The sequence below is a fragment of the Oncorhynchus gorbuscha genome, linkage group LG16, assembly GCF_021184085.1.
Source record: "Oncorhynchus gorbuscha isolate QuinsamMale2020 ecotype Even-year linkage group LG16, OgorEven_v1.0, whole genome shotgun sequence".
Classification (NCBI taxonomy): Eukaryota; Metazoa; Chordata; class Actinopteri; order Salmoniformes; family Salmonidae; genus Oncorhynchus; species Oncorhynchus gorbuscha.
The window spans coordinates 26,016,745-26,043,005 of NC_060188.1; the positions used below are offsets into that span (position 1 = coordinate 26,016,745).

General features: G+C 42.2%; 2 protein-coding genes and 1 pseudogene across 4 annotated transcripts; 2 read left to right on the forward strand and 1 right to left on the reverse strand.

The window, feature by feature from the left end:
• The window catches only part of LOC123999718, a 285,463-nt pseudogene extending 279,502 nt beyond the window's left edge, over positions 1 to 5,961 (forward strand).
• A 4,974-nt stretch (positions 5,962 to 10,935) lies between these two features.
• Positions 10,936 to 12,898, reverse strand: LOC123999471 (NF-kappa-B inhibitor-interacting Ras-like protein 2). 2 transcript variants are annotated; one of them, XM_046305308.1, is made up of 4 exons: positions 12,778 to 12,898; positions 12,403 to 12,521; positions 12,054 to 12,295; positions 10,936 to 11,714 (listed from the first exon to the last, which is right to left on the reverse strand). In XM_046305308.1, the coding sequence occupies exons 2-4, from the start codon at positions 12,494 to 12,496 to the stop codon at positions 11,472 to 11,474; spliced, it is 579 nt and encodes a 192-aa protein (XP_046161264.1). In that variant the 5' UTR covers positions 12,497 to 12,521; positions 12,778 to 12,898; the 3' UTR covers positions 10,936 to 11,471. The 2 variants fall into 2 exon arrangements, with proteins under 2 accessions (XP_046161264.1, XP_046161265.1); XM_046305309.1 differs by lacking the exon at positions 12,778 to 12,898 and adding an exon at positions 12,602 to 12,759.
• A 44-nt stretch (positions 12,899 to 12,942) lies between these two features.
• LOC123999470 (dnaJ homolog subfamily C member 7-like) lies at positions 12,943 to 24,982 on the forward strand. Of its 2 annotated transcripts, none has more exons than XM_046305306.1 (15): positions 12,943 to 13,211; positions 13,725 to 13,808; positions 19,583 to 19,671; positions 19,814 to 19,938; positions 20,163 to 20,276; positions 20,483 to 20,557; positions 20,676 to 20,794; positions 20,904 to 21,057; positions 22,532 to 22,696; positions 23,152 to 23,243; positions 23,376 to 23,449; positions 23,700 to 23,846; positions 23,997 to 24,149; positions 24,499 to 24,579; positions 24,699 to 24,982. In XM_046305306.1, the coding sequence occupies exons 2-15, from the start codon at positions 13,735 to 13,737 to the stop codon at positions 24,734 to 24,736; spliced, it is 1,500 nt and encodes a 499-aa protein (XP_046161262.1). In that variant the 5' UTR covers positions 12,943 to 13,211; positions 13,725 to 13,734; the 3' UTR covers positions 24,737 to 24,982. The 2 variants fall into 2 exon arrangements, with proteins under 2 accessions (XP_046161262.1, XP_046161263.1); XM_046305307.1 differs by having other exon boundaries at positions 12,945 to 13,211; positions 24,502 to 24,579.
• The last annotated feature ends 1,279 nt before the right edge of the window (positions 24,983 to 26,261 follow it).

Sequence of the window (26,261 nt, forward strand, 5' to 3'; positions counted from 1 at the left end):
AGTGGGCTGTCAGGGCTACAGCTGGCTTAACCACTGGAACTAGCTCGGTGCAGGGAAATGAACAGCACCAGAAAAGATTGCTCTAATGTAAACTTTGTAAAGGGTTTGGAGTTTAAGCATGTCTGTGTGTCTGTGGTTCAGTCCTTTGTTCTTTTGTCTTGACTGTGTGAGAGTGTTCATAAGTCCGCTAGTTGTGGTGAGGGAACGGATATTAGTATGGAGAAATGTACGAGCATGTTTAGCCAAGGTAACGATGTGTGCTAAAAGAGCAATGTCCCCTGGGAAACGTGTTTGCTGAGCAAATGTGTGCTCTACTTTGAGTAAATGTGCGCGCTTCAAGAAATGACATGCACTCTCTGTCTCTGCTCTCCTCTGCTCTCTCCTATTCTCTTTCAGACCAAACTGGCCTTCCAGAAGCAACTGACCAGGAGCCTGACCACTGGCTTCCTGCCCAGCCCCCCTCACCCAGCCCACCTTGTGCACCATGGCAACCAATCCTCTGGCTCTGCGCCACCCGGCGGGCACCACCTTCTTTCAGACACCCTTCCTGAGCCCCACCCTGTTCCGGCCCGCCCCGGGGCCCCTGAGGGCCACGCACCCCTCCATCATCTTCTCCCCTTATTAATGACACAGTACAGCCCCCCCCGTCCCTCTGTCCCCCTCTACCAACCCCCTTGCCCTGCCTCCATTACTGTGACCCACATGACGAGGGCCACGCCACGCACAAACTATGCAGACCACAGAAACCAGGATGGAGAGAACAGAGAGAACGAGGCTAACAACTGCTCATGTCATGGAGGACACACCCTCAATGCCAAGGCCCTGCCTCCTCTCCACCACACCCTATCTGTCTGCTCCTTCTTCTGTGGTTGGTGGCCTGAGGAACAGGACACACCTCCAGGGACAGACTGGTGCAGCCAGGAGGCCTCTCTCTTACACAGCCATTTCATGGGTCGATTTGGTTTGGATTCTTAATATTATTGTGTAATTTATTAGAGAACAAAAATAGATGTATCTGTTTAGTGTGGTTGCCACAAATAAGGTCCCTTTACGTCATGCTACTCCTCAGAACATTGTTTCTATTATTGGTTGGCTTGCTTTTTGTTGTTATGGGTCGATATAGGGGATGCTAGCAGGTGAGCCCAATGCTCTCTGAGCTTGTGACCTTCTTCAGCCATATGTGGCGCTGCAGATCTGCAGTCCTACGGACCCAAGTCTATGAGTGGGATCTGTCAGAACTATATGAACTCATATTTTTCCACCAAGCCCCTATCTCCCAAACCATTACTGGGCTCTTGTCATTGGAACCCAGAGCTCTCAATTGATGTGTAGAATAGATGATTAAGCCCTTTCTCTCCCTCTCTCTTTCTTTTTCTCGTTCTCGCTCTCTCTCTCTGAGTCACAGCCCAACATGGCCTTTCATAATTCATTTTTTACCCTGCATCCCCAGAATTAAGCACTTATTAAGGTCCTGAAAAGGTCAGCTTGTCAACTTGATTTTGTCTCAAGTTGCAGATCTGCCTCATTAAATATCTTTGCTCCGTAGCAGTGCTGGTGCATTGGTTCTGACTGTCTCTATTTCTCTCTTTGCGGAACAGGCAGCACAAAATCATTTTTTAAAAGCCTAGCTGTCTTATATTATAATCTGCCATGGTTCCCTGTATCCCAGTGATTTTATAGTGCTTGATCCCCCAATTGTACTCCCTGAGCCATAGTCCTTAATTTTCTCTTGAGCTATCTCAGCAGGAGCTGATGGATAGCAGTGAATGACAATTTCCCCTTGCTCAAAAAAACCACTAAGGGGTAGAAATTACTTGATGGGTTTACAATCCTCGATTAAAGGTTTCTACTGTGCAGAGAAATGTGTGGGTGATGGGGGGGGGTGAGAACACATTTCCCAGATCACCGATTGGATCATCAGGAATGGAGGGAAAGAAACAAAGCACAGTGCCATGGCAACCACATTAAAAGCACCTTAAACAGATTTACTTATGAAAGCAATGAAAATATGTTCTCGTCTTTTGTTGTTGTTCCTGGCGTGGTTTTTCATAAACTCACGACAGTTTGATTTAGCATTTTTCAATCACACAAACAATCAACTTATAACGATTCAATTGTATTGTTGTTATTATCCATGCGACAGGTCTGAACCTAAATCTCCGATCTAGTTACATTTTTAAAGCAATACGTTCAATGTGTCTGTGTTTAGAACGGTTATACAGTAGGAGAATATAGGATGTGGGGAGATGGCTTTATCTGATTCGGAAACAACGTAGCTGTACCTCTACAGAGGTGCTGTACAGCCTACCGTACTGTATTTGAAAGGCCAATTCCAAGAGTAATTTGAACAGATGGGTTGTTGTGATGTGTTTTTCCTTGATGGTCAATCTCATTCTCATGATGCTTCAGCCCTCTCTCTGTGTTGACATTGCTGGGCTTTCACCTTACAGAGGAGCAGGACACGGCGATTATATGGATTACACAGAACAGCCAGTGTTATTGATGTTGCAAGTGCAGTAGAACACATAATCATATTCCCATACCCCTCTCTCCTAAACAAGTAGACCCACCTTTTAAACAAACACTCAATAGCCCCACCAGACCGGCCCCAATACTTGGGTCTCCTGATTTATCCCAACACCAACTCTCTTTGCTGGTTTATTACCAAACCCAACACTTACACCCAACCAGTCTACTTTAGCAACAGCAAAATGGGGGAAATCCTATGCAGTTATGTTGTTCCCTTCAGTTCAGTCAGTGCAATATTATTTCCATGTGTGTGACGCAGCAGCGCCACCTGCAGTGAAGACCATGTTATTGCCCTTCTAGATCAAACCCAGCACTGTTTCTCCTCCATCTTTTTAAATCTCTTTGATTCTGTACATGTTTCTGAGGCCTTTGTCTATGGGAATATTAAAACAAGCCATCAGGTCTCTTTGCCATACCAATGTGATTCTCTCCAGTCACAGTAAGTTACTCAGTGAACCAGCCAGCCTATTGATCTCCAGTGTTCTGTCTGTCTGTCTGTCTATCTATCTATCATTACATGGGAACTCTATGTTATTCAGACATTTTAAGGACATTTTTATTAAATAAATACATCTAGAGAAGGCAAATGATCTATGTAGAAAATATAGATTAAATATAGACATTTTATCAACGTTGCTATTATCTTTATCTTGATGAAACGCTATCTTAGCTGCGTGTAGACTGTTGATGTAGGCTACAGCAGACACACGCTGTACATGGAAAGGAGAAATACTTTGCTTGTTTTTTCTTGTTTGTTTAATTTACATGGTTTTACTGTACTTGTTTTCTAACCTACAAAAGAGACAAATGTTGAATCGAAAAATGGTTGAGTGATTTTTTTTTCCCTTCTTGTTCAAAGTTGAACTGAATTATGGAATTGAATTATTAGCGCCACAACACAATAGATGTGGGGGGGAAATGCCTTTCAGATGTCATTATCCAGTATATTCCAAGAGTGTCAACCACTGGTCAGTTTCTGTCCTTCTGGGCTTACAGTTTAAGCTACATTAATGCCATACAATCATCCACACAATCAGAGCCTCTCAAACTTCATCACCGTAGAGATGGGTCTAGCACTGTACTTGTGGATGAAGTGAAATAATAGCCATACAGAACAGGATTGGAGAAGTTTGGATGTAAGATGTTCAGACACGGAATATGACGATCATATAGGAGGACATTGTGGTGTGTCCGTGTCTCTCTTTTTCACTCCTCCATCCCTGTGCACAGCCAAGGGAACCATGGATAGTAGACCAGCCCAGATACAGAACTCAGTCCTGGGTATAATAAGGGATGTGTCCCATTTATTATAGAAAGAGACACCATGGATAAAACAAAGCACTATGATCACATTCTCTTCAATTGCAGTGTGGTGAAATGTAAATGATCTATCAGTCTACCAGTGACCCATTTATTCCAGTAAAAGAACATGTGCTGTATGTAATGGCAGGCTATGAAACTACAAGGCAGCCATGTTGACTGAGGCTACTGCCTGTGAGGTGGGAGGAGCTGGAGTTTCTCAGAACTGAGTTTCCTGGTATAGGATCTGCATATCACTGATGTCAAAGCACAGCTCTCATTTCCCCCTATTTTAACAACACTGCAAAGATAAAAGATAAGCGAATGGAGAAAGGTGTCGGCCCCCATCCGAGTCCTGCCTCATTAGCCCTGTTTATACCTGGTTCCAACCTGCTTCCTTTGTCTCGATCTTGTTCACATTCTGATTGTGCCCACATTTTAGAGAAGTGTAGACAATTAAAAGATGCATTGTGATCTGATTGTGATCAGTTCTTATACGTGTAAACAGACAAGATCAGGTCAAGATCAGGATGAAGGTTGCATGTTAACAGCAGGTATAAACAGGGCTATTGACAGAGAAAAGGAGTGGCATGCTGAGGAACAAGTCTGGATGATATTCTGGATTATCTGCACAGTATTCACACCCAGGTGGTTTCAGTGGGCAGAACATCATAACATCATACTCTGGAGCGGCTCCAGATAATGGAGAGAGATTAGGTTCTGAACAATGTCATGGAATGGTACTGGATTCTGGACCACCACCACCACAGCTCAGCTCACCGCTGTTCTTCACAGCTTTTCTCTGTCCTTTGTGTACAGAGCAGGTCCTGTGTCATGTGCTCTTGTTGTCTGAACTGAAGCCAGAGTCAGTCTCCTGCCATAATAGTGCCAATCACCAAAGCCACATCTGTCTGGAGACTCTTCTGGACTGTAATGAACTGTAACAAGCATACCATAATGATGTGAATTTTGTTCAATCAGCTATTCATTTGTTGGTTTCCCATCCATGTCCTTTTTTGGAAGGGGAGCCCATTCTCTTAATGTAGTTGGACAGCAATGTTGTTCTCACTACCACTGTAGGTCCTTATGCCAGCTCTCCCCATGTGTAAACGTTAGGTAAGCACAAACACACCTCTCCCATTGCCAAAACAAGGGAAGGTCAAGTGATCATACCCATGTCTGAAGCCAGTGGAGACAGAAGAAACTTGCCAGACCTCTCCCCAAACCCCTACGATGATATATTGATCTCTACCTGAATACTTTGGAGTGACACCCATTTCTTTTGCTGTGGTGGTCAGTCTGTCAGTCCCTGGGTCCTCCCTCTCTGTATCAACCCCATAGGGACACGGAGTCAGTTCAGTGTGTATGTCAAGTTATACAGTACATGTCAATATTTATTTTTGACCTTTTATTTAACTAGGAAAGTCAGTTAAGAACAAATTCTTATTTTCAATGGCAGACTAGGAACAGTGGGTTAACTGCCTTGTTCAGGGGTAGAACGACATATTTTTACCTTGTCAGCTCGGGGATTCAATCTTGCAACCTTTCGGTTACAAGTCCAGCACTCTAACCATTAGGCTTCCTACTGACCCAATATCTGTGGCTGCTTGGCGGGGTTTAGACAGGCAGCCCAGATCTGATATTCTTTTTCACTAATTGGTCTTTTGACCAATCAGATCAGCTCTGAAAAAGCTCTGATGTAAAAATCTGATGTGAATGACCAAAAGACCAATTAGTGGGAGAAAAAAGAAACAGAATTGGGCTGCCTGTGTAAATGCAGCCCTTGTGTTCCCTTTAAAACCAGTGGTACATTACAAAACATGTACTATGATGTAGGAGATATTCTATGAGGGGACATGGCCAGTATTTATTGTAACACCTTTGTCACTATGTTCACAGTACATTTGACTACAGTGATCTTTATGATGTGCAATAGGAATTGTAAGGTGGAATAGAGAATAAGATGTTTTGATACGCTATTGAGTCTTTGCTTAAAATGTTTTTTTTTCCCCATCTGTGTAGATAATGCCAGGTTGGATATGAATGACAGAGAAATAAATGGGAGAGAGAGAAATAGACCGAGGGAGAAGGTGGATAGGGAAATAAATCGATTAGATCTTTCACTTCCTCAGCATCACTTTGTATTTTATTGACCTTTAAGTGTCCGGCTATTGACTGGAACCAGACGACTTGTCAACATGTCCCGTTTTCTAATGTCAAAGCTGTTAGATCCACCACACGCACAGCACAGCGCTTTGCAGCATGATCAAATCATATTTAAAACATTGTTCAAAATGACATGTGTGTTTACATTCATTAGGTATTGTCCTACAGCAGATGATGTAAACTCGCCCTCTGTGTATTCAGGTGGAATGAGCTGCACCAACTGCTTTGGGGCCCGGTTAATGCTGATCTGTCACAGAGCATCAAAATCATTATGTCATAAGAAACATTTGACCTTTCTCTTGCCACCAAATCATGGCCATAAATTCATACCTCTCTTGTAAAGAGGAAGAAATAATCTCTTCTGTGACAGTTTTATCTTTGCAGCAGGCTACAGTAGCCATAGCATTCTGGAGGGATTTCATATCAAAAGGATCTGGCCTTATAACAGGGAACCTGTTTGGACATACTGACCTTGACTTTGGGTTGTATTGGTCCAGAGGCTGGGGACAAACAGTTAGAATGGCCACATGGGGCACATCATCATGCCAAATCACGAGTCCATTGTTCAACCTGTGTGCTGGCCTATCTCTATCCAACCCCTTAAATCACACACTACCTCTTGAAGACATAGTGCTGGGAGGGAAATGCTACGATTAGAAGGTCACTATAGCAACTGCCAGGGTTGAGATAAATAATCTCCATTGTAAAAAGAAAGGGGGAGAAATCCCATTGGTCCTGCATGTCCCTGGGGGAGCCTAGCTAGATGCTCAGCTGCAGCACTGAAGATGAATCTGGTGTTTTTTGCTATGACAGTAAAACATTATTGGAGTAGAGATAAAAGGACATTGCCTTGGTATTTTTTGTCTTAGTGTCATCCTTGGGGAAATGGTTTTGGCGGTAGTCTAGTTGAAGAGGTGCGTTCATAAATCACAACTGGGACAGGTCACAAGTCTACTGCTCCCCTCGCTCCCACCGCAGCATTCACAGTGTGTATTTCAAGCCGTGTGGTAAATGTCACATTTTAACAGGAGATCAATATAGAGAGTGAGATGTTTTATTGTTCATTGCCCTCTGTTAAACGTAGATAAGAAAATGTATGAGAGTGTGGCGGGTTATATAGGGTGCTGAGGCTGTTTTAAGTTATTGTACCTTATGTACTATGTAAAAAGACAATACATGTGGGTTGTAACACTATGATAGTTTATAATGATCCATACATGTGACTCAGTAGATGCACAATTTCTTAGTAAAGAACATCGTCAGCACACTGGCTCGTCATTAAAAACAACCTGTTTGAACTGAGAAACAACATTCTGCTTGTGCTCTGAAGGTGAGTATAGTATCAATTCAGAAACGTTCCACTTGAGGTTCTCATTAGCTTACATTAACCTTTCCAGTCAGCTGGTCCATGTGGAACTGTTGGCTGCTTCATTTGCTCTTCATAAACATGTCTGACCTTGTCTCAGTGCATGTAGGGCAGAATTCTCATCACCACGGGGACCTATCTCTACTACAACACTGTTTCAACATAAAATGGCCACTTAAAATAGGTTTTCTTCTGTGCTTGAAATATTTAGATGTATAGTTCCAACGGTATAAAATAGATGTTTCAGCAATCTATTCCACAGAACCAATGCCATTCATTACTGGGGAGAGGAATCATACCTAACCTGACTGTTGTCAATGTCAGGTTAAATATAGATTACAAAGAATCTCACCTGAAGTACCTTACATCAAAGGCAGAGATGAAGCCTTTATAATGGATTTGTACAGATGTACTCACAGCAATTAGCACTAAAGAACAAAAGGGCAATTGCACACAAGGTCCAACCGATATTTGACTTCCGCTTTTAACCCAACCCCTCCAAAAGACACACATACAGGTTTGTTGGAGAGGTGTGGGGGGCTGCCACACTCAGCAACCAGGGAGCTGTTTACAGGCACAACTGGGACTTTGCTTACAGGCACAACTGAAGGAATCTAGGATTTGATACCAGAAACCCTCTGGTAGCCAGCTCATTTCCTACCTGATTTTCCCCTGTCAGTCCCAGGATTTGAACTGGCAACCCTTCAGTTGCTGGCTCACCTCTCTAACCACTAGGCTACCCGCCAGCCCCCCAGGGAGCTGCTACACAGCAGTGAGAGAAAATAAGTTGAATCGTTGGTCATCGAAGCTGCTTTAAAATGTTGCCCTTTGAAAATGCATGAGCTATTCTGTGACACTACTCTGACTCCCCTCTCTCCTTCTCCACATTTCTGACATGTAGGCAGAGTTTGGATGAATTTGAGCAAAGTTTAGAGATCTCTGTAGATCTTTATCCTAGCTCATGGGAATGATCTGTGGCGATGGCACCGCAATCAGCAATGTAGGATTATTGTAATTAAGACATTAAAATGTTTGTATTATGTTTAATTACTTCATAAATCATGCAAATCAAAGATACACAACAGCGTCAACTTAGATGCCGAGCTAATCTTTGTATTTGTTTACACGACATGCAAACAATTATCCAGTCTCCAGAACATTTTAAAAGATAAATACTGTGCTGTATATTGCATCAGAGTATACAGTGCCTTGCGAAAGTATTCGGCCCCCTTGAACTTTGCGACCTTTTGCCACATTTCAGGCTTCAAACATAAAGATATAAAACTGTATTTTTTTGTGAAGAATCAACAACAAGTGGGACACAATCATGAAGTGGAACAACATTTATTGGATATTTCAAACTTTTTTAACAAATCAAAAACTGAAAAATTGGGTGTGCAAAATTATTCAGCCCCTTTACTTTCAGTGCAGCAAACTCTCTCCAGAAGTTCAGTGAGGATCTCTGAATGATCCAATGTTGACCTAAATGACTAATGATGATAAATGCAATCCACCTGTGTGTAATCAAGTCTCCGTATAAATGCACCTGCACTGTGATAGTCTCAGAGGTCCGTTAAAAGCATCATGAAGAACAAGGAACACACCAGGCAGGTCCGAGATACTGTTGTGAAGAAGTTTAAAGCCGGATTTGGATACAAAAACATTTCCCAAGCTTTAAACATCCCAAGGAGCACTGTGCAAGCGATAATATTGAAATGGAAGGAGTATCAGACCACTGCAAATCTACCAAGACCTGGCCGTCCCTCTAAACTTTCAGCTCATACAAGGAGAAGACTGATCAGAGATGCAGCCAAGAGGCCCATGATCACTCTGGATGAACTGCAGAGATCTACAGCTGAGGTGGGACACTCTGTCCATAGGACAACAATCAGTTGTATATTGCACAAATCTGGCCTTTATGAAAGAGTGGCAAGAAGAAAGCAATTTCTTAAAGATATCCATAAAAAGTGTTGTTTAAAGTTTGCCACAAGCCACCTGGGAGACACACCAAACATGTGGAAGAAGGTGCTCTGGTCAGATGAAACCAAAATTGAACTTTTTGGCAACAATGCAAAATGTTATGTTTGGTGTAAAAGCAACACAGCTCATCACCCTGAACACACTATCCCCACTGTCAAACATGGTGGTGGCAGTATCATGGTTTGGGCCTGCTTTACTTCAGCAGGGACAGGAAAGATGGTTCAAATTGATGGGAAAATGGATGGAACCAAATACAGGACCATTCTGGAAGAAAACCTGACGGAGTCTGCAAAAGACCTGAGACTGGGACGGAGATTTGTCTTCCGACAAGACAATGATCCAAAACATAAAGCAAAATCTACAATGGAATGGTTCAAAAATAAACATATCCAGGTGTTAGAATGGCCAAGTCAAAGTCCAGACCTGAATCCAATCGAGAATCTGTGGAAAGAACTGAAAACTGCTGTTCACAAATGCTCTCCATCCAACCTCACTGAGCTCGAGCTGTTTTGCAAGGAGGAATGGGAAAAAATTTCAGTCTCTCGATGTGCGAAACTGATAGACATACCCAAGCGACTTACAGCTGTAATCGCAGCAAAAGGTGGCGCTACAAAGTATTAACTTAAGGGGGCTGAATAATTTTGCACGGCCAATTTTTCCGTTTTTGATTTGTTACATTTTTTTTGAAATATCCAATAAATGTCGTTCCACTTCATGATTGTGTCCCACTTGTTGTTGATTCTTCACAAAAAAATACAGTTTTATATCTTTATGTTTGAAGCCTGAAATGTGGCAAAAGGTCGCAAAGTTCAAGGGGGCCGAATACTTTCGCAAAGCACTGTAAATGCCCCAATATGTATCATGAAAATAATATGCACTTCAATAATACAGACGTAAAGACAGAGATGAACAATGTCAAAAGAAAACACAAATATAAAGATCTGTGAATAGTCACAAAGCAAAAAACTACTCCAAACTAGGCCAAGGCATCTTTCTTGTTCAGTGACACACACATGAAATGTTGCACAATAACTATGGACCCTGACATGGCATTAAATAGCTTCAGTCAGTTAAATAATTTGAAAATGAAATACCTTTGCATTTCGTCTGACCAACATAGCTCAGTAGCAAAGATCAAGAATACCCCATAGTTTAAGGACAGTAAGGAGTTTCTGATAAGGTACAGATAATTCAGCGAGCTTAGGCTGTGGTCAAGAGCTCCTCAGGGCCTGTCCAGCAGACAGGAAGCTCTTCAAACACCCTGTTCACCAAGAGACTAGTCTGTCAGCCACAATTCAAATCTATAGACACTAATGTCATTCTAAAACTCAAAGCGATCTCAAAAGGCAGTAACATTTCTGACATCGCTAAAATAATTTTTTAATTCTTCAAAATATGGATTTGCGGCCTCCCAGGTGGTGCAGTGGTCTAGGGCACTGCATCGCAGAGCTAGCCGGCCGCGACTGGGAGGTCTGTGGGGCGACGCACAATTGGCCTAGCGTCGTCCGGGTTAGGGAGGGTTTGGCCGGTAGGGATATCCTTGTCTGTGTTAAGAAGCAGTGCGACTTGGTTGGGTTTCGGAGGACGCATGACTTTCGACCTTCGTCTCTCCCGTGCCCGTACGGGAGTTGTAGCGATGAGACAAGATAGTAACTACTAATAATTGGATACTACGAAATTGGGGGGAAAAGGGGGAGGGATTCAAAAATAAATAAATATGGATTTGTTTCATGTACTTTAACTTAAAATAAAATTCAGATTATCCATGCTAAAATAGTTGCCATATTTCATCTGAGTAGATGGCATGCCAGTAGTGTAACAAATCTCCTGATTAACTAACAGTAATATAATCCCTTATGTATCCTCCATGATACAAACAACCCTCTTGATTATCCATTTGTGTTACTTTTGATGTCAACATTTACTTGTCGTCAAAGATCAGTCTAAATGGTCAAATATGAGTCTAAATATCAGTCAAAATCTCCATGAAACCATTGGTGTACATTTGTGCAGACATAAAATTGTCTGTATTTGTGATAGGCTAACAATCAGTCTATTGCGTTTCCCCTACTACTCTTTCCCATTCTTCATCAATCCTCACTCCCTCCCCCCTTCCATCCCCCCTAATCCCTCAACTATCGACAGCGCCACTCCCCTTGTTCTTATTGCGGCTGAGGGGGAAGGATGATTTGCTCTGGGGCTGGGTCATCTTGCTGGCCAGGTGGACAAAAGGCTCGATGAGGGTCCTCCGGTCTGCCACAGACACCTCCCACAGACGCACCTTTTCTGTCTTGGCCCAGTACTGGGCCACTTCAGAGTCCACTCTCCTCTGCTCCTGCATGTCTAGCTTGTTGCCCAGCACCACTATGTTCACCTGTGGACAGATCATCTCATCCATTTAGCACAACCTCACATCACCTGTATATCAGCAAGTGGAGTGTGGTGTGTAGATAAGAACTTTAGGACACACCATAACGAATGTCGCCACGCGTAGTACATAATGTGCTGGCTGTTGATGTGCGGTGGTGATTCAACACGTTGGACCATCAGGAAATTAACAAACAATAAAGGTGACTGACGGTCTGCAGTCAGAGGCGATAGGACGGCCGTTCATCAGCAGGGTCTGTTTTTTCCTGAAGTCTGCGCTGTTATTTAACTCGCCTACATGACACTGTGCTTTACAACTACCATTGAAATCGATGAAAGTCCTTACCTCTTTCTTATCACGGTAGCGGTCAATGTCTTTCTTGAGGGCCTCCATCCGTTTGAAGGACTCCTTACTGTCGATGCTGTAGACCAGGACAAAACCATCCGCAAAGGAGAAGTAGTGGCGAGGGAACTCCAGACCATCACGAAGACCCCGGGTGTCGTAGAAGCGCACTTGCTCTCGAGTGCCACGGTCCGTTTCTATGGAGCCAACATAGATATCCTCCAGGGTTTCCATGGGCTCTGAGCCTAGGGGGGGGGGGCACTTTGGGATATCAAATGGGACAGATGATCTGTGTAGTCAAAACATCAACATTGTCCTTGATCTAGCTAGGTCTTACGAGTGAATTGCTTACCCGCAATATGATTGGCATACAGCAGTTGCTCCAGGACGGCAGTCTTGCCAACGGCAGCCGGACCACACACCACCACTTTACAACTCTTGCCCATGATGATGATCAGTCTCTTGGCAACTCTGTAATTGAATAACAAGTCAGATGACAGATGTCTCTGCAGCTAGCAAAACACACACACCCACACACACTTTTTTCTTACAAGTCATAGAGGTAGGACGTTTTCCCTCACGTAGCAGAACATGATATTATTAGGACCCGTAGCTAGCTACATGCTAACGTGTAGCATGCATTTAGTTAGCTAACTATTATATTTAAGTGATATTGTCCATTGTTATGTTCGTACAGATAACTCAATTCAACATTTAATTTCCTTACAATCTTTTTATCTTTAAAATGTAAATACAGAGCTCCCGTAAATTCCAGACACCACTATCCAAAAATATTTCCTGTTTACAATGCTTACGTAACGTCTTCCTCACTACTTTTAGTAACTGAGACCTCTAGCGTCCGATGGTCGTAAAAGACTTGTTTGAGCCACAGCTGCAGAGGATGGAAGACATTAACATGTTCTATTTTAATAGAGCGAGCTAGTTCAATGTTACTCTAGCTTTACCGACAAAATAGCCTGTCCGATCATGCATTGTTTTACCCTGGCTGGGGGCCTGTTTCTGCTTTCTTGCCAATGGCAACTCCAGGTGGGACAAAAACTATTGGGGGAAAACCCATTTTAAAGTGAGACTTTACGGCCTATCTGCCACTTTCTGTCTGTAGCTTCCGAAGTGTTTGGCCTACACACTGATATGATGAAGGTGAGTCTCTCACGAACTCATACGTGTCGGTTGTTTTGATTTAGGACGTAAGAGGCACAAACACTCGCCTGAAGGTAGCCCGGTACCAGTTAAAACAATTAATGGCAGTATATATGGAAGTAGTTTAGTGTCTAAAAAAAAGGGTTAAATATGTGTGTAAAAAAATGAATAAAAAGTTGCCTGATCTTTCTTATATATTAAGGGTAGACAATTCAAAACGTCATTTTGGCCTATGTTTTTACATGTATAAATCTGTTATCCAATGTTTCTATGGGCTAATAGCAGTAAGGCCAAATTCAAGATGTTATTTTTGATACATAAATTGGTCCTAAAATTCCAAATCAAATATCTAAATGATCCTTGGTATGACCATCTTAAACAATTAAATATGTTAGCTTAGTAGATGCTGGTGGACCTAAAAGGTTTTGGGACTGCCAGGTTTCAGTTAAAAATACAGGACTAACTTTCAGTGATCGTCTTGTCTAGTTGTCAATCACCCCCTCCCCTTCTCAGTCCCAGCAAAATGGCGACGGTTGATGACTGCGATGTGACCATGGATCCTGAAATGGAAATACTAAGCGACGAGGAATTGGAGAGGTACGTTGCGGGAAAATGTACAACAAATGTTACACTTTAGATTTGAGTGTTCTCGTGCCATTGTCATGTTATTATAATCTTGGTCTGGCTAGTGTTGGTTTGCTTTTGCTTTGTGTCACACGGGAATTAGGCCTTGCTAACCGGTTAGCCATTTCTCTTTTTGAAAAATCCATACCAACAAATAAAGTTGACTATCTGTTGTGTTAATGTTACCCAACCAAGAAAGTTAGTCACAGTTTGTACCGTCGTGTGTTGTTATGGCTAGCTAACGTTAGCTTGCTATTGTACTAGCTAGTTGGCTAACTAATGTTAGCTAAGTAGCCGTTAGCCATGATGGTCGCAAAGCCTATGGTTAATGTTTTTGTTTTATATATTGTTTTTAACCAAATGTGTTAAGCTAATTATTTACTTAGCTAGCTAACATAACTGTTAGTATTGCTATGTACCCACGCACGATCCAGAAAAGTCCCCCAAATCTTGCCCCACTCTGCCCACTGATTGTCCTCGCTGAGTGACGTTCTTCCAGAACATTCTCAGGTCTTGATGACCTGAACGAGACAGCTATAAGTTAGGCTTTGCATGAGGTAACATACTATAGACTGACATGGTCTTCTTGGTATGCCTGAAGGGTGATCCATTTTTTAAATTGTATTTTTACTGTGATTGTATCCGAGGTTGTCAGCATGGCCAGATCCGTATATTAATGACGCTGGGCCTAGCTAATATATTCCTACCACTAGTAATTCTCTCAACTTTCCTCTTGGCAACAGTGGGGGCCACAAGTTCAACAACCAGCCAGCCAATGTGTTATGATCAGGTGATATAGGGGTAACCGTCCTGTTTCCTCAAGAACATTAACAATGGAAAGGCATTGTCTTGGAAAATTGCCTTTATTTTCAGTTTTGCTTCATTGTCAGCTTTCTTGCCCTGATTGTGATTTGAAGTGAAGCATGGTGAAGATGTTGGGGCGGCAGGTAGCCTAGTGGTTTGGTTACTGTCCCAACACTAAGGTTCACTGGTTCGAATCCCTGAGCTGACAAGGTAAAAATCTGCCACTCTTGTAAATACGAATTTGTTCTTAACTTTTTTGTTCTTAGTTAAATACATAAAGATTCAAAGAAAATGGCAGTTGCCCTCTTCCTGGCTTGTCTTGCCATGTGCTCCCTGGTGATCTGTCCCTGTATTTCCCACTGAGCTCAGATAGCTGCTCTGTTTGTGAGCTGTGGCCACTACCTCTATTTCCATTGGCTGAGACCCCTCACTGCCTGCTGGTATGGCTCTTTCTATGTTTAGATGATTTTCACAGCTCCTTACCCCCTCTCCCACCTGCACACCAAGGTTAACTCTTCCAGCATACATGTTTGGAAACAGTAAAATATCAGATTGCTTCCTGAACACTACTGGTCTATCATAGACCTAGATTAGCCCTGGTCTACAACCAGAGTGAATTATCATTTAAAGAAGACCTTTCATCCTAGTATTGTCTCTTGTCTGTGTGTTTTGCTTGTCAGCAGTTATGTATAATATGCAGTATCATGTAATATCCTACCTCCTTTCAGTCTGCGACACAGGCTGGGATGAAGTTGTTGATTACTCACAAATGCACCTAGAGGTTTTCCTCAAAGTCCTTTTTCACATTTACTTGGTCTATTTTTGTCTCTGGATGATACAGTATGACCTGTTAGGGATGGGAATTTGACCTTTTTTTGACCGAGTACTTACATTATATTTGTTTGAGTACACTAATCCTAACTGCTAAATTTGATCATTTATTATTCAGTCAATAAAATAAAGTGGCATTTATGATTTATTTATTGAATCTGTAATACCAACTGGTTATATTATATCATGGAACCCAATCTTCAAAAAGGTAGTAACCTCAGCTGTGTGGCACTTGCATGTAGAAGCCTATGGCTGTGCAATGTCATAGCCTTGTTGTGTTTAATTTAGAAGACAAGCCGCTATTATTTCCCGAGCCCTTATCACAGTCGACACCTATTTTATAGTAAAAAAAACAAGATGTAATATAAAAATGGAACAGAATAATGCAAAGTGATTTGCATCTCACGTCTGGACCTGTTGTTCTCAGTGACAATTTGAAACAGGGCTCAATTTGGCTAGTTGAAAAAAAGTATTAATGGTTACAAAACAAAATATGTGTACTTTTAGTTTATTATGCCTGTTCCTTGGAATTTTCTAAATGGATGAACTATTCTACATTAAACATGTGGATGTATTTTGGCCAGGGCATCTTTTTGGTGAGTAGGTGTAATGATTCTGATTTAAAAAATAATAATAATGTTCTTTGTGTTACTCAAACTAATGTTTTGGCAGGTTCTACACTGAAAATGTCTATCGACTTCTAATTGCAAAGTAAGGTCAACACTAACGGTAGTTGCCACAAAGTTAAACCCTACCAGTTTCCACAATTTTGCTCTAGAAAATCAGATTTTAAACCTAACCCTTAACCACCGTATTTTTTTTAGGGAGTCAGTTAGCTTTAAAATTGCATATAGATTGTAACTATCAATGTAATTGTCTGCATCATTTCCAATGCCCCATATATTTTTTAAACTATATTTTACTTTATTATTTTCTCCTAACCCTACCTCCCCTAATTGGAGTAAACTAATGGATAACAACACACCGACAGTGTTGTTGAATTTTGGTACACCAGAATTGCATTAATTTCCAGTGAAAAGCTGCGTTTGCCTTGCAGCATTGCATTGCAGAGGTTGTTGCAGTGCATTCGGTGTGGTGCATACGTTGGTGCATACGTTGGATTTATCTAACGTATGCGTCAAACTGTATGTGCAGACTACTTGACAGAAATGGTAGCAGAAGGTGAACGTTGAACTTCTGTTCCAGAGGATGCTGCATACTATTTAGCACAATGAGGCTATCGGTGTTTGAGGCGTTAGGCTTCTACTTCCAGCTTACACATACTATATACACTGCTCAAAAAAATAAAGGGAACACTAAAATAACACATCCTAGATCTGAAGGAATGAAATATTCTTATTAAATTCTTTTTTTTCTTTACATAGTTGAATGTCCTGACAACAAATTCACACAAATTATCAATGGAGGTCTGGATTTGGAGTCACACTCAAAATTAAAGTGGAAAACCACGCTACAGGCTGATCCAACTTTGATGTAATGTCCTTAAAACAAGCCAAAATGAGGCTCAGTAGTGTGTGTGGCCTCCACATGCCTGTATGACCTCCCTACAATGCCTGGGCATGCTCCTGATGAGATGGCGGATGGTCTCCTGAGGGATCTCCTCCCAGACCTAGACTAAAGCATCTGCCAACTCCTGGACAGTCTGTGGTGCAACGTGGCGTTGGTGGATGGAGCGAGACATGATGTCCCAGGGCCAACTGCACCAGCATATGGTCTCACAAGGGGTCTGAGGATCTCATCTCAGTACCTAATGGCAATCAGGCTACCTCTGGCGAGCACATGGAGGTCTGTGTGGCCCCCCCAAAGAAATGCCACCTCACACCATGACTGACCCACCGCCAAACCGGTTATGCTGGAGGATGTTGCAGGCAGCAGAACGTTCTCCACGGCGTCTCCAGACTCTGTCACGTCTGTCACAGTGTGAACCTGCTTTCATCTGTGAAGAGCACAGTGCACCAGTGGCGAATTTGCCAATCTTTGTGTTCTCTGGCAAATGCCAAACGTCCTGCACGGTGTTGGGCTGTAAGCACAACCCACACCTGTGGACGTCGGGCCCTCATAGCACCCTCATGGAGTCTATTTCTGGCCGTTTGAGCAGACATATGCACATTTGTGGCCTGCTGGAGGTCATTTTGCAGGGCTCTGGCAGTGCTCCTCCTTGCACAAAGGCAGAGGTAGCGGTCCTGCTGCTGGGTTGTTGCCCTCCTACGGCCTCCTCCACATCTGCTGATGTACTGGCCTGTCTCCTGGTAGCGCCTCCATGCTCTGGACACTACGCTGACAGACACAGCAAACCTTCTTGCCACAGCTCGCATTGATGTGCCATCCTGGATGAGCTGCACTATCTGAGCCACTTGTGTGGGTTGTAGACTCCGTCTCATGCTACCACTAGAGTAAAAGCACCGCCAGCATTCAAAAGCGATCAAAACATCAGCCAGGAAATATAGGAACTGAGAAGTGGTCTATGGTCACCACCTGCAGAACCACTCCTTTATTGGGGGTGTCTTGCTAATTGCCTATAATTTCCACCTGTTGTCTATTCCATTTGCACAACAGCATGTGAAATGTATTGTCAAACAGTGTTGCTTCCTAAGTGGACAGTTTGATTTCACAGAAGTGTGATTGACTTGGAGTTACCTTGTGTTGTTTAAGTGTTCCCTTTACTTTTTTGAGCAGTGCACATTTTACGGACACATTCTATTTTAGTATTATCTTTAAAAAATAAAAATAAATTACCACATCCTTCAGCTACCCTCAACCATTCCCATCTATCTCTGAAGACCATCCCCTTTTTCTTGTATTTGCCATATATTTTTCAGCTGTAATGTTTCCCAGAAGTTCTGAACCTTTCTATTCTGTTCTACAGAATATAATTAAAATTTAAAAGTTTGCTCAAAGTATTATTGATCGTTTGACTGCCTTTTTAAATCACCCAGTAGTGCTATTTGCAGAGTTAGCTCTGGGTAAATGTTGCAATTCTTCAGCCATTCCTGAAATGTGACCAAAAACAATCTACATGTGGACAGTACCAAAACAAATGATCTAATGACTATCTTCGAAGCTAAATCTGCACAGCTGGGATGGTTGTAACCCCTATATGTATGTGTGTATTGGTTGCAATACACTTTTATAATTTTAAGTTTTGAATCCAATGCTGTTTTGTTTATCAGTTTTTGCCATGGAATCGGTACATCAAATCTTTCCCTCTTGCAATCTTGGGCCAAAAGACACGTACCTTAATTTTCCCCCTTCTACTTCGCTCTTCTGTTTTTGCGGTAAGGCTGCAATTAGTTGGTTGTAGTCTTGGGTTTAGCAGACATTCCATTATTTTTGCTAGCTGCATGTGTGACAACACCACTCCTATTTATGATAGAATTAACAAGAAATTATACATAAAAAAACAGGTTTTGATTTTTTTTAAATTATCTATTAGTATATTTCAGTTTAACCATATTTGTTCTGTCTTTTCTGGTGGATTAAAAAGAAATTGCAACAACTTTCTAAGGATTGTTTTAAAAATAGCAATATTTTGGAGTTCATTTTCCATTAACCAAAAGTGAGAATAAATGGGAAAAGGCCATTCTGTTCACGGTATGCCTAACCTTAAATTAAGACCAAATAGCTAATTTTATTTATGAATTTTTACAATACAGACCATTTGGGCTGTGGTAACTTGTGACAACCACAAAGTAGCCTAAGTGGAAAGTTATGCAATTATTCCAAAACACATGTGTAGAGGGAGAGGTCCGAATGCAATTGAGTGAGACACGGAGGGGATAGCGAATTTAGGGAGCAGAACTGTGATTCTTTTTCCTTTGTGCGTGTGTGTGTCCCACAAATCGAACACTAGCGTCAAAGCAAATTAATGTTGTCTTCAAGATGAAATTGATAAGATTGTTTTACAGTATTTGGAAGAAAAAAAGTGATCTCTGGTTAAAGATGGAGTTTTGATGTCAGTTTGAGTACCCGATTAGTCATGCCCGTCCCTACATCCTGTCATTATGCAGTTTTACTCAGAACTCTCTCTTGGGTAATGTCAACAAATGGCCTCATTGTCCAGCTCTTTCTGTCTTTCATTTCCTGTCATCCAGGGAAGCAGAGAGCTTCAAGGAGCAAGGTAATGCCTACTACATCAAGAAGGATTACTCTGAAGCATTCAACTACTACACCAAGGCCATAGGTAAGAATTCCATCAGTGATATCAACTGCAAAGAATATCCTCTTTATAGAGGGGTAACATCCTTGTTTTCTGTGGGGGAGAGGATCATCTATTCTTGTTAATGACGGTGAGTGATTTTATTTTTCCAATGTGTTCTCGACAGACATGTGTCCTAAGAATGCCAGTTACTATGGAAACCGGGCGGCCACGCTGATGATGCTGAGCCGGCACAGAGAGGCGCTGGAGGACTCCCAGCAGGCAGTGCGGCTCGACGACACTTTCATGAAGGTAGGGTCCGCCACCAGGCGTAGCAGGCCTTGAATACCCAGCTAGCTCCTAGGCAGACAAGTTAGTCAGACTTTTTCGGTTTGTCTCATCTCATAAAACGTTTGGCAGTTGGATGAGTACAACGGTAAGGTAATGGAAAGATCTGAGTCATGGTTTGTGGGTGTGTCTCCTCCCTGCCTGTGTCAGTGTTCCTGCCTGTTAACTGTGAGTCAACTTTCCCACAGGGTCATCTACGGGAGGGGAAGTGCCACTTGTCCCTGGGCAACGCTATGGCAGCCAGCCGCTGTTTCCACAGGGTTCTAGAACTGGAGCCTGACAACAGCCAGGCACAGCAGGAGGTGGGTCGGACAGTCTGTCTGGCAGACTAGGTCCTAACAGCATTGCATTGTAAAGAGCTAATTGCTCTACAGTAGTTGAAATCCTTTAACTGTGACAGATATTCCATGAGTTTTGCTTAGATTGAGGGAAACATATCATGCCGTGTAGTGGCTGCCTTTATATAAAAGCATAAGTTTGATTTCTTCAAGTTTGGATCTATTTTCAGGTAAAGAATGCAGATTCCGTCCTGGAGTATGAAAAGATGGCTGAAATAGGATTTGAAAAGCATGACTTCCGGATGGTAGGCTCTTGGCTGCATGTTGTCTTTTATCAAGCAGATTGTTATCCTTATTTGGGGGAATGGGCAGATTGGTGCTAGATTTGATAGGACCATGTTTCTCTCTCTCTGGACTATGCAGGTTGTGTTCTGCATGGACCGTGCCTTGGAGTCGGCCTCAGCCTGCCATCGGTTCAAGGTGCTGAAAGCAGAGTGTCTGGCCATGCTTGGGCGTTACCCAGAGGCCCAGTCGGTAGCCAGGTAAACAAGACATTGTTGAAAACCATTAAATAAAGGCAATTTCCGTAGCTGATGCACACCATTGGAAATATGTGTTGTCATGTAAGACTTGTTTCTTTGTCGTCCTCAGTGATATCCTGCGGATGGATGCTACTAATGGCGATGCCCTGTACGTCCGTGGTCTCTGTCTGTACTATGAGGACTGTATTGACAAGGCTGTCCAGTTCTTTGTCCAGGCCTTGCGCATGGCCCCTGACCATGAGAAGGCTCGCCTGGCCTGCAGAGTGAGTTCTCCATCCACCTGCCACCAGGACTCTAGCCCTGCAATTAGGCTCAACTAACCTGCCTAATAATTATGCTAATGTGGACTAATTGCCTCCATCCTTACCTTTTTGTAAGAGGTAGCCACAGAGCACTTTAACCAATTCTGTCTCCACTAGAGGTCGACCAATTTAATAGGAATGGCTGATTTTAATTGGGGCCGATTTTTAAGTTTTCATAACAATCGGAAATCGGTATATTTGGCGCCGATTTAAATAAATAAAAATATTTAAAAATTGTATACCTTTTATTTACCAAGGCAAGTCAGTTAAGAACACATTCTTATTTTCATTGACGGCCTAGGAAAGGTGGGTTAACTGTCTCGTTCAGGGGCAGAAAGGCAGATTTTTCACCTTGTCAGCTCGGGGGGATCCAATCTTTCAATCTTACAGTTAACTAGTCGCTGCACTCCACAAGGAGACTGCCTGTTACGTGAATGCAGTAAGCCAAGGTAAGTTGCTTGCTAGCATTAAACTTATCTTATAAAAAACAATCAATCATAATCACTAGTTAACTACACATGGTTGATATTACTAGATATTATCTAGCGTGTCCTGCGTTGCATATAATCTGACTGAGCATACAAGTATCTGACTGAGTGGTGGTAGGCAGACGCAGCAGCGTATACATTCATTCAAACAGCACTTTAGTGCGTTTTGCCAGCATCTCTTCGTTGTGCGTCAAGCATTGCGCTGTTTATGACTTCAAGCCTATCAACTCCCGAGATGAGGCTGGTGTAACCAAAGTGAAATGGCTAGCTAGTTAGCGTGCGCTAATAGCGTTTCAAATGTCACTCGCTCTGCTCCTTCTAGTAGTTGTCACCTTGCTCTGCATGGGTAGCGCTGCTTCGTTGGTGGCTGTTGTCGTTGTGTTCCTGGTTCGAGCCCAAGGAGGAGCGAGGAGAGGGACGGAAGCTATACTGTTACACTGGCAATATTTAAGTGCCAATAAGAACATCCAATAGTCAAAGGTTAATGAAATACAAATGGCAATGAGGGAAATAGTCCTATAATTCCTAGAATAACTACAACTTAAAACTTCTTACCTGGGAATATTGAAGACTCATGTTAAAAGGAACCACCAGCTTTCATGTATATATGTTCTGACCAAGGAACTTAAATGTTAGCTTTCTTACATAGCACATATTGCACTTTTACTTTCTTCTCCAACACTTTGATTTTGCATTATTTAAACCAAATTGAACATGTTTCATTTTATTTGAGGCTAAATTGATTTTATTGATGTATTAAGTGTTCATTCAGTATTGTTGTAATTGTCATTATTACAAAAAAACGGTATCGGCATTTTTTTGTGGGGTATCCAATAATCGGTATTGGCGTTGAAAAATCATAATCGGTCGACCTCTAGTCTCCACTACTGGCTTGCTGACACATTAAGTTTGCAGAGGTTGCTAAGTGCTCTCTCTTTTCCACCCAGAATGCCAAAGCACTCAAAGCCAAGAAGGAAGATGGGAACCAGGCCTTCAAGGATGGGAACTATGATGTGGCCTACGAGCTGTACTCTGAGGCCCTGACTATAGACCCCAACAACATCAAAACCAATGCTAAGCTCTTCTGTAACAGGGGCACTGTGGGATCTAAGGTGAGGCTCAAACACACAGCACCAGGAGGAGAACCCCTCTCATCTGCCATACCATGTTTGTCTTATGCAGCCATGGTGTTTCTGCCATTTTGGTCCCCAGTTCACTTCAGCCTATTATTAGTTTTTAGTCTTCATTAAAAGGCTCTCTGTTGGCTTGCAAAGGAGGTATTGCTATTTTATATTACACTGGTTGTTTTGCCTTTTCAGCCAGGCAGCTGATATTTGATACATTTAGGTCCCTATAAATTTGTGCATTTTTATTGTTGTTGCCTGATTCCGTTTAGTGTTTTCCCAAATTACTGTGTGTATTTTTAGCAGTGCTCTGCACTTTGCTTCATTTTCTCTTATCTAGAACTAGGCCAGCATCTCCTTTTTTTGTCTTGTGCTTTTTTGCACATTCCCCAGTCCCCTTACTCTCTTTTATTTCCTTTTTTCCCCTCTTTTTTTTCCCCAAGCTGAAAAAAATAGACCAGGCCATTGAAGACTGCACAAAGGCAGTTAAGCTGGATGAGACCTACATCAAGGCCTATTTACGGAGAGCACAGTGGTACGTCAATCTACCTTAGTTTCCTAGCAATGTGTCCGTAGTTCTTATTATTAGAGAGCAAGCAAGAATATGGATATTAATTGGATATGGTTATGATCCCTCAAGCTTGTTTCTATACATCTGTGTGTTCAGTTACATGGACAAGGAGGAGTACGATGAGGCTGTGAGGGATTATGAGAAGGTCTACCAGACAGAGAAAACAAAAGGTATGTCTGTCTCATTGGTGTGACTCAACCACCCCTCTCTCCATCCCAGTCACCACGCTACCTCTCTGTCTGGGTCCTGTTGCTTCACACTCCTGTTTTTCCCCCCCACACCCTGTTATGACGCAGTGTCTCAGGTGTCTGTCTCTAAGGGGTGGAATTACTGTATAGCTCCTCCTGCTGTTACGGTGCTCTAACTGCTCTTGGTTATTAATACTATTTTTGTCGTCTCACTCTTAACTCCTTTCCTTAGAACACAAGCACCTCCTGAAGAATGCACAGTTGGAGCTGAAGAAGAGCAAGCGAAAAGATTACTACAAGGTGCTAGGTGTGGACAAGAACGCCACAGAGGACGAGATCAAGAAAGCTTACCGTAAACGGGCCCTCATGCACCATCCAGGTAGCTAAGAGAGCTCAGTTCAACTATCCAGTCTATTTTACTAATATAACAAAATACGTGTCAGGAGATGTATTTCTATGCAAAGGGGAAATAAAACATTGAACTTTTCCCCTGACTGACGGCCCTGGTTTGTCTGTCTCTCTCTCTCAGACCGTCACAGCTCGGCCAGTGCTGAGATTCAGAAGGAAGAGGAGAAGAAGTTTAAGGAGGTGGGCGAGGCGTTCACCGTGTTGTCTGACCCCAAGAAGAAATCCCGCTACGACAGTGGTCACGATCTGGAGGACGACACGGGCAACATGGGAGGTGAGGGCTGGAGATCAGCCGGGGGGAAGGGGCTGAAACTGCTAGAATGCAACAACAAAAAAGTTTCACTACAACGCTGGCTGCTCCTCTGTGCTGTTTCGTCAACGATAACAAAGGTGCTGGGGTGAAATGTGGTGCCTCCCCCCCTCCTATTTCAGCTTTAACAGGGACTAAATTACTATTACTTGATTTAAACATCAACTGGGTTCAGCCATTTGTATTTCAGAGCTGTAAATGGGTGTTTATCATGTTAATTTTACATGGTTAGTATTGTTAATTTGTGCTGAGATTGTACTGGCTGATTCCCTTAGCTGTGATGTTGATCCTCATAATGTGTTTCTGTCCCCAGCAGATTTTGACGCCAACAACATTTTCAAGGCATTCTTTGGTGGTGGAGGTGGCCAGGGCTATAGTTTTGAAGCTAATCAATGTATGTATACAAACATCTGTAGGAAACAGTACTTTTTAAAAATGATTTGACATATAATAAATTCACAATTCAGCCTATTTCAGATTCTGTTGAATAATATACACTTTTTTGTTTTGTAGCATCCGGACCAGGAAATTTTTTCTTCCAGTTTGGTTAATTGGAGGATCCTAGTACTTATACAGTAGCTCAATCATGGACTCTATTCAAATGGATTCACCCCCAACTCCACCCTCATTTTTAATTTGTCTGGCTGTTCCTCAGTTGGACTCTGTCATTACCTGAATGAATAATGCTGTCAAATCACATCATGCAACAAACGAATGACGCAAGGATCCATTGAAGACTAATACTATTTTGATATTTGGTTTAATTTTGTCAAACAATAAAAACATTGAAATTCAAATTTGTATAAAAAGAATGTTGGCCCAAACAAGTATGACTCATAATGGAACTATTAAACGGGACTGTGCAGGTATCTGGCCTTCTGAAGGCTCAGGCCAAGATGTGACTTCAAGATGGGGCAATCTGAGAAGAACCTGGGGACCTACAAACCTCCTACATTTGACCTACTGTCCAAGCCGTATTCAAAGCATGCATATATTGCCCAGTATTTAATGGTGCAAAATTCCATGGGAAACAGAACAACTTGCATGTTGTGTGGGCAGCCTACTTTATACCCAACAACCAAAAGATGACTTAGCAGCTGTGGATGATTGCTTAATGAAAGTTGTCTCCATTTCATGTTATATGAACAGTTAATTATTTTCCATAACAGCCTGGGGTAAATAGAGTTAAATCCATAAACTACTGCTTAAGTACAGTCAGAAGATGGCTGTGCTGGTGTACTATGCCAGGCCTGTTGCCATGTTGTGGTCAGCTTCCTCACCACAGGTTTTATGTTTGATGTTGCCATTCACCGGTTGCTACATTGTACATTTTACTGGAATGTAAAGTGTTTATTTGTGTTGATAGTTTGACTGTTTTCTTATTTTTTTTAATGTATATTTATTGTAAATTGGCTGTCTGAGCCACTACCAGGAGATGAGGATGCTCCTCTATTATGGAAAAGACTGAAAAAGGGCACCAACGAACAACATCCTTTTGGCACAAACTCAGGAAATGAATTTGGTTGTGCTTGCCATTTTATAAGATACTGTGTGGACATCTATATATTTAACTGGCTGTGTACCCTAGTATGCTGAACTTGAGCAACCACTCAGTCAACTAATACAGTAAGTATCATCTCACTCACAGCACACAATGCATACGGTCAGATTGGGGTTATCTAGAACGTGCCTAGGCAAGCTGTCAAATGAGTTAACATCTTATTTTCCCCATGCTGTTTAAAAGTATACCCTAGTATAATGTATAGTTTGTCTCTGGGCTAAGACCCTAGCAGTATTAAACTATTCAGGCCTGAGTTCCAATGCCCTGTGTAAATTATGCCGCTAATATAAAGAGCTCATCATACAATTGCTATGCCATTATGGATGTAAGAGGTTTTGATCTTATTTTTAAGATCTCTTGGTGCACTTTTAAGAGGAAGGCATCCCCAACCTGGACTTACTCTCATGAAGCCCTCAACAGTCTCGACTATGGAGTCTTTATCAAACAGCCATGTAAATAAAAAGTTCCCCCTTCACCCGTCAAATGTCCCTTTTGTCAATGTTTGTATTGCGTTT